Below are 8622 nucleotides of genomic sequence, written 5' to 3'. Positions count from 1 at the left end.
TTAAGATTATTATAGCCTAGTAGTAATAACTTAAGACTTCAAAATTGATTCTAATAATATCTATACATAGATATAGATATTAACTTTAAGTTGCTTTGTGCCATTCACGTCATGATTTGCTGTCACACTACATCAAGAAATTAAACCTAGCTATATATTGATGACATGAGAGGGAAAGCAAGTTTAGTTTCTTGATTTATTTGTTTCTATTTCTCAACTAAAATCTATCTAGGAAGTTCAGAAGTTGGGAGAATTTTATCTTTAGTTCATCACCTCAAATATTAAGAGTTAGATTACAGGATGTCAAATATTATATTACGGATCAAGCAAAATCAATATAATTTAATTAAAATTATATGATGAAATTCTAAACCCAAAATGTCAAGAAAAATGTAGGGTAAGAGAAGAGTGGGGAATGTCATTGGATGTTGAAGCACAATCTTTTTTTATAAAAATTTATAATAACTATTAAAATAGTGTTTAATTTACTAATTTAGTATATTTATTGTTTTTATAAAGTTAGGTTAAAATAAAAATAAAATTTAAAAATAAAATTTAAATTGAGATATCATATATTACATCAAGTGAATTTAAAAATTAAAAATTCTAATGCTATTTTTTAAATTATGTTCACTCAATTTTTATATTAAATTAAAAAAAATTTGATTTTTTATGGATAGAATAAGATATGATTGGATTACGGTTGAGAGATTCTTAATCCACATGTAGGATAGGATAAAATTTTTAAAAAATTTTTAACTTACGGATAAACTAAGGTTAGGAGAGTATTCAAAACCTACCCTGTTCTACCTATTGTCAGCCTTATTTGACACTTGACAGTTACTAAAAGATAAGATCAATCAAAACTGTAACATTTTTTCACTTAAATCAGTCTATAAAAAAAATAACCCTAAACAAAAGAAAGTATACTATTTATTTTGAATATATTTTATACTCATCTCACACTCTTTTATATTTGAGCGTAAGAATGTTTTTACAGGTGTTCACAGTTACCATCTTTTTTGACTTCATCTATCCCAACACAAAAAAGAGCTCAACCTTAAATAGGACGAGTTATACAACACCTAAGATTTACTATATAAGAGCATCTAGTATATTTTGTTTGTATTTTTAAGATTGCTAAAGAAAATTGAAGAAATGAAGGAATAAATATGCATGATAACCTGTTGAAAGGTGTTATCATGGAATAGAATATAAGTAGAAGATTTGTGCATGTGAGATGGCTGGGTGAGAGTAGTTAGTTGAATGTCACGACAGTGTCGATGCATTGGTCCATGAAATGATTCGTTCACATGGCGTGTAAAGTAAATTTAAATGATGTGGATAAGGATTTCATTTCTAAACTTTTCTTTTTTCTTATCGTCATCGTCGTCATATCCTTCCTTTTTCTTCCCGTTTTGCATGCACTCTTTCTTCCTTTATTAAAGATTTGCATCACCATGTTTCGTAGCAAAAATATTATTATTCATATTTATGCATGCATTATGCAATAATGCTTTTCAATTTGTTTTCTAATATTTTGCTTTAATTTGATCATTTAGTTAATATCATAAAATTATTTATTCTAGAAAATTAAATTGATAATAATAATAATACATGAGTTATTATGTATTTAATTAATACATATTTTCACATACAATGGCTCTTTTTAAATTTGAAGAATGAATTGTGTATAAAAAGTTAAAAACCTTTTTCTTTTGTGTTTGGCTAATTGTGTTATGAATATAATGTTGATTTTTTTTAGAAACAAAATAAAATTTAAATATTTTGGTTACAAAAAATATAATTCTGATATTATATATTTATCCCAAAAATTAAGTTGATTAGTAAGACAAATAAATAATTATTAATCATGCTATATGTATACAAAAAATTAACTATAATATTAATTATTTGTATAAAATATATGTTAGAAAATATACAAAATATATATTAAAAATAAATTAAACGCTACATATATTTATATATAAATACATAGTAGCTATTTTTTTTGGTTGCCCACGATATCTCTCAATCCAACAGGTCAATGACTAATTCGTTGCGGATCTGAGCTCCATTTAAGAGTCTGTCACTGGCCAATGAATTGGTGCATGTATAAGCGGAATTCGAATTCCTAACACTTACTTAGTAGCTATTTTGATGACAGATTTTTAGTATATATGCACGCAATATTTTTGAGTAACTAACTAACTTACATCTAAATTAATGTTAACAAAGTTTTTAAAAAATAACACCAATATCATTTTTCTTTCCATTTATCATATATATGGTTGAATCTGGAAAGATGACATAATGAGGATGGGGACGAGACGAATATACCAAGAAGAACAATGAGGGGATTTTTAATATGAAAGCGATAACATTACAAAAATACTATGATTTTATATATATAAAAGAAGGGTAGTGTAAGAAAAGAACAAACAAGATGAAAAGTAGAGTCAAAGGAAGGAAATACCGAAAAAGTTAAAAAGCTTTGCAAATTCTATTGTTTCATAAATGTTTTATTATTATTGTATTTTAGGGTGTATTATTTTAGCATAATATATATTTGAGTTTTAACTTTTTAACCTTTGAAATAAACAACCTGAAAACTATTCAACACATCAAAACATGTAAAAGAAAAGAAAAGTATGTTCTGTTTTTTCTCTAACCAATTAGAGACTTTATAAATATAATATATTAAATAATGTATGTTACGGATCCGGTTCACCGCCCCGGATCCAAACCCAAACTCGGTTCCCCGGGTTTGACCTATTCCCCCTTCCAGAAGGCCCCGAACCGGTCCTCCGGAGCTCCTAACCGACTTTCGAATTCAAACGTCTCCTTTATCTTATCCCAACAAGATAAAGATAAAATAATTACCATCACCTATAAATGAGAGGACCTACGTCCCTCCAGGTATTCATTCATTCGACTCACCTTATACCTCTTAGATCTATCCTGACTTGAGCGTCGGAGTGTCTTTGCAGGTACCTCCCCCCGCCGCTCCACTCGAATAGTCCGACGTCCGCCTCGATCCGCAGGTCCCCGATCCTCCACTCAACCCGTACCAGAGACATCTTGTACATTGGCGTCGTCTGTGGGGACTTGCGACAGTCGAACCGGATGGAGGGCGTCCTAGAGGAAAACCCCTCAAGCCAGGATGACTCCCAACCGCGTCGCCCAGAACACCGACAAGTCATAAACCAAGCAAGAATAGCAAGTACTATCCACCACACGAACGAACACATCGAAACGGACCCACGACATCCCGAGAAAGCCAGGGACAAAGCAGCACAGATCATCCAGGATCTCTGCCTCCGGGTCCAGGAACTTGAAGGCAAACTGACCAACAGAGAAAAGCACAACAACGAACACGGAAGCCAGGCGACTTCCAGGTCAAGATCCCACCGTGGCAGGTCACCAACCCGACAACACGATAGGAGAGACGGTCGCAGTGTCTCACGCGACCACCGACACGAAAAATCTCTGGAACGGCGATACAACAAGAAACACCACCGCAGCGCTTCCCGAGATCTAAGTCGTCAACACGACTCAGACGAGGATCGGAGATACCGAAACACCAAACGAACTAGAAACGACCACACCATAATGGGAGTACACCCTTCACAGAAAGAATCTTAAGAGCAAAACTTCCCAAAGGTTTCGACAAACCCACCGACATGAAGTATGACGGAACCAAGGACCCTCAGGAACATCTAATGGCCTTCGAAGCCAGAATGAACCTAGAAGGAGCGGCCGACGCAGTTCGGTGCAGAGCCTTCCCGGTAACCCTTGCCGGACCAGCGATCAAATGGTTCAACGCCCTCCCGAACGGATCTATAGCCAACTTCCACGACATAGCACGAAAATTCATGGCCCAGTTCACGACCAGAATCACCAAAGCCAAACACCCCATCAGCTTATTAGGGGTCACACAAAAGCAAGAAGAATCCACAAGGAAATACCTCGACCGCTTCAACGATGAATGCCTAACGGTCGATGGACTCACGAATTCCGTTGCAAGCCTTTGCCTGACTAACGGGCTCATGAATGAAGATTTTTGCAAGCACCTCACTACTAAACCAGTATGGACCATGCACGAAATCCAGAACGTCGCCAAAGACTACATCAACGACGAAGAAGTCAGCCAGGTCGTCGCTACCAACAAACGGCAGCACGCCAATACCCAACACGGCAATTCGGCGCCCCGTCATAACCCAACACCCAAAGAGAATCAATGGGACCACCCCAGGCCAACCAACCGACCACCAAGAATAGGCAAATTCTCTAATTACACGCCCCTAACAGCACCTATTACGGAGATATACCATCAAATAGCAGATCGAGGCATCGTTCCAAAAGCCCGACAACTCAAAGAAAGGACGGGAGGCAACAAAACCTTCTACTGTGACTACCATCGAGGTTACGGCCACAAAACACAAGATTGTTTCGACCTTAAAGACGCTATTGAACAGGCCATACGAGACGGCAAACTCCCAGAATTTACCAAAATCATCAGAGAACCGAGACGCGCGGAGAGAGACAAGTCGCCGGAAAGGGAAGGGCATAACCCGAGAACTCACAAGCAAGCCCGCAGGGAAAGCCCGGAGGAAGACCCGACCATCATAGTGAACGTCATCACAGGTAAGGACGTACCGAGCAAGTCAAAACTTACAATGAAAAAAGATCTCAAGGTAATGGCTATCAGATACCAAGCCCCAATCGCTGCGGCCGACAATACGATAACGTTCTTGCCAGAGGACTGCCAACACGGCACCTCAGCCGAAGATGCCCCCTTCGTCATCTCAGACAGAATTGGAACAGGACTAGTACGAAGGATACTGGTAGACACCGGCACAGACTCCAACATCCTTTTCCGAGGAGCCTTCGACAAGCTCGGGCTCCGCAACAACAACCTCCAAACACACCGCCACGGCGTCACGGGACTCGGTGATAACTTTCTCAAATCAGATGGCTCAATTACCCTCCCCATCACCATAGGAACAAGCAATCAGAAAAAGACAATCCTATCTGAATTCGTAGTCCTAAAAGACTCCACAGCCTATAACATGATTCTCGGAAGAAAAACAATCAATGACTTCTCTGCAGTCATCTTTACCAAATACCTCCTCATGAAGTTCAGAACCGACGACGGCTCCGTCGGTACCATCCACGGAGATCGAGAGGTCGCAGCCGAATGCGACAACACCAGCCTAGCCCTAAGAAAAAAATCCCGGGATGCGGCCGGGATATTCCTAGCCGACCTAGATGCGCGACAAGACGGCCAACCTAGGCCAGAACCAGAAGGAGACATGGAAAAACTACAAATAGGGCCAACCAGAGAGGAATACACCTTCATTAATAGAAACATCCCATACGACCTCAAAGAAGAACTCTCCCAACTCCTGAAACAGAACAGAGACTTATTCGCATTTACACCAGCCGATATGCCGGGAATTAACCCCGACCTAATGTCCCACCATCTAGCCGTGGACCCCCAAGCTAAGCCAGTGGCACAAAGGAGACGAAAAATGTCACCAGACCGAGCCGCCGAAGTCAAAAAACAAGTCAAAGCCCTACTCGAAGCCAACTTCATCCGGGAACTCCCCTACACGTCCTGGCTAGCCAACGTCGTACTACCAAACATCGACGGATTAGTAGACGCAGCATTCGGCCACCGATACCTCAGCTTTATGGACGCATATTCCAGCTACAACCAGATCCCGATGCACCGACCAGACGAAGAAAAAACTGCGTTCATCACCCCAGACTGAACATACTGCTACACAGTGATGCCCTTCGGCTTGAAAAATGCTGGAGCCACCTATCAAAGACTTGTTAACAAGATTTTTCGAGACCTGTCCGGAAACAAGTTAGAAGTCTACATAGACGATATGCTCGCCAAGACTGAATCCGGCGAACAACTAACCAATGACCTCAAGGTCATAATGAACACCCTACGAAAGCACCAAATGCGGCTCAACCCGGCAAAATGCGCCTTCGGAATGGAGGCAGGGAAGTTCCTCGGCTTCATGATTACACAACGCGGAGTTGAAGCAAACCCGGAGAAATGTCGTGCCGTCCTCGAGATGACAAGCCCCAAAAACCTTAAAGACATCCAAAAGCTCACCGGCCGACTGACCGCGTTATCACGCTTTCTCGGTGCATCGGCCCAAAAAGCAATCCCTTTCTTCAAACTAATGAAAAAAGGGACCCCTTTTAAATGGGAGACAGAGTGCGAAGAAGCATTCCAACACTTCAAGAGGGTCCTAGCGGAACCACCAATCCTCGCCAAACCCCAAACAGGGGAAACACTTTACTTGTACCTCTCCATAACGGAAGAGGCACTCGCAGCAGCTCTCATCCGTGAAGACGAGAAAAAGGAGCAAAAACCTGTATACTTCATAAGCAAAGTCTTACAAGATGCAGAAACCCGCTATTCACGCTTAGAAAAACTAGCTTTCGCACTCCTTACAGCCTCCCGACGCCTGCGACAATACTTCCAAGCTCACCCCGTGACGGTCCGAACCGACCAGGCGGTCAAGCAAGTATTACAGAAACCCGACCTAGCGGGAAGAATGCTAGCATGGTCCATCGAGTTATCCCAATTCCAGATCAAGTTCGAACCCCAGAACGCTATCAAAGCACAAGTCTTGACCGATTTCATCGCCGAAATGACTCCGGTAAAGCTCACCCCCGAACCATGGAAATTGCACGTCGACGGCTCGTCAAACTCCACTCACGGAGGCGCCGGAATCATACTCGAAAACCAAAATGGGATCACAATTGAACAGTCAGTACGATACGAATTTCCAGTATCAAATAACCAGGCAGAATACGAGGCCCTCTTAGAAGGCCTGACCCTAGCCCGAGAAGTCGGAGCAAAGGCCCTAGAGGTAAACACCGACTCCCAGGTAGTTAGTTCCCAAATCAACGGAAGCTACCAGACACGAGATCCCCTGCTCCAACAGTACCTCACCAAGGTAAACAAACTAAAAGAAGGGTTCGAAAGCATCACCATACAACATGTTCCCAGGGAACGAAACGACAGGGCAGACCTACTTTCCAAGCTAGCCAGTACCAAACCAGGACACGGTAACAAATCGCTAATTCAGGAGGTCATTAGGTCACCTTCTGTATCAACAACAGTCAACGCCCATCTGACGTCCTCAAATCGGGAGTCCTGGACGCACCCTATCCTACAGTACCTCCTCGACGGAACTTTGCCGCCAGACCCGAAAGAGGGAAAGCGAATAAAAAGGGAAGCCGCCAATTATACCATCGTAGCAGGACAACTATACAAACGTGGTTTCTCGCAACCCCTACTCAAATGCGTCGAACACGGGGACACGGAATACATACTCCGCGAAATCCACGAAGGCTGCTGCGGTCACCACGTCGGAGGCAAAACATTAGCCCAAAAAATCATCAGGGCTGGCTACTTCTGGCCCACAATCATTCGAGACTCCATACAATTAGTAAAAAGCTGTGACAAATGCTAAAGACACGCCAATATCCACCAAGTCGCCCCACACCAACTTAGCACCATATCGGCAGAACGGCCGTTCGGCACTTGGGGGATCGACCTCGTCGGGCCCTTCCCTACAGCTCCCGGCCAACTCAGATATCTCATTGTCGCCATAGATTACTACACCAAATGGATCGAGGCCGAACCTCTGGCCTCCATAACGGCGACCCAGTGCCAGAAATTCGTTTGGCGGCAGATCATCACCCGATTTGGAATCCCCGAAGTCGTCATCTCGGAACTCGGAACCCAGTTTGCCGACAAAAAATTCAAAGAATTCTTAGAAGGATTACACATATCCCATCGCTTCAGCTCGGTGGAACACCCCCAAACAAACGGACAGGTGGAATCCGCAAACAAAATAATCGTCAAAGGACTCAAAAAACGGCTCGACGAAGCCAAAGGACTGTGGGCAGACGAATTAGGATCGGTCCTATGGTCATACCGAACAACACCACAAACGACCATGGGGGAAACGCCTTTCCGATTAACATACGGCGTAGAAGCAGTCGTCCCAGTAGAAATCGGAGACCCAAGCCCCAGAAAAACGGTCGGAGGTAACGATGAAGAAGCAGAACGAGACCTCATTAACGAAGAAAGAAACATAGCTCACATCAAAGAGCTAGCACTCAAACAAAGAATCAGCTTAAGATATAATCACGGCGTCATCCGACGAGAATTCGCGGCCGACGACCTCGTCCTATGACGAAACGATATCGGTCCCCCGACCCCAGGAGAAGGAAAGCTCGCCCCCAACTGGGAAGGACCGTACAGAATCAAGGCTGTAATCGAAAAAAGGGCGTACAAACTCGAACGGCTCAACGGCGACGAAGTCCCGAGGACATGGAACGCCGCCAACTTGCGACGATACTACACCTAGACCGACCTAAATAGGTCGCCCCCCTTATTTTTTCCTTTTCTATTTTTATAATTTATTTATTTTTTTCTCCTCCCAGATTTCCAAGGTTTTAAAGGGATTTCTCATCTAAGTTTTAATCTCGGGTATTCTTTCCCGCCGTTAACGGAGGGTTTTAACGAGGCCCAACCATTCAATAAATATTCCATTAAAAGCTATTTCTACTTTTCTACACGTC

General features: G+C 42.3%; 2 protein-coding genes across 2 annotated transcripts; both read left to right on the top strand.

The window, feature by feature from the left end:
• The first annotated feature begins 3683 nt into the window (after positions 1-3683).
• Positions 3684-5777, top strand: LOC127747538 (uncharacterized). The gene has a single exon (XM_052261544.1). It carries the CDS (start codon positions 3684-3686, stop codon positions 5775-5777), a length of 2094 nt encoding a protein of 697 aa, XP_052117504.1.
• Positions 5778-5795: 18 nt separating this feature from the next.
• Positions 5796-7505, top strand: LOC127747537 (uncharacterized). The gene has a single exon (XM_052261542.1). The coding sequence runs from the start codon at positions 5796-5798 to the stop codon at positions 7503-7505; it is 1710 nt and encodes a 569-aa protein (XP_052117502.1).
• Positions 7506-8622: the final 1117 nt, after the last annotated feature.

This window comes from Arachis duranensis, chromosome 1, assembly GCF_000817695.3.
Source record: "Arachis duranensis cultivar V14167 chromosome 1, aradu.V14167.gnm2.J7QH, whole genome shotgun sequence".
Classification (NCBI taxonomy): Eukaryota; Viridiplantae; Streptophyta; class Magnoliopsida; order Fabales; family Fabaceae; genus Arachis; species Arachis duranensis.
Note: the sequence above shows the minus strand (reverse complement) of the source record. Positions and strands in the feature narration are given on the sequence as shown.

Coding starts and splice junctions, on each gene's coding strand:
- LOC127747538 (XM_052261544.1), top strand. CDS start 3,684: ATGAAGTATGACGGAACCAAGGACCCTCAGGAACATCTAATGGCCTTC.
- LOC127747537 (XM_052261542.1), top strand. CDS start 5,796: ATGCCCTTCGGCTTGAAAAATGCTGGAGCCACCTATCAAAGACTTGTT.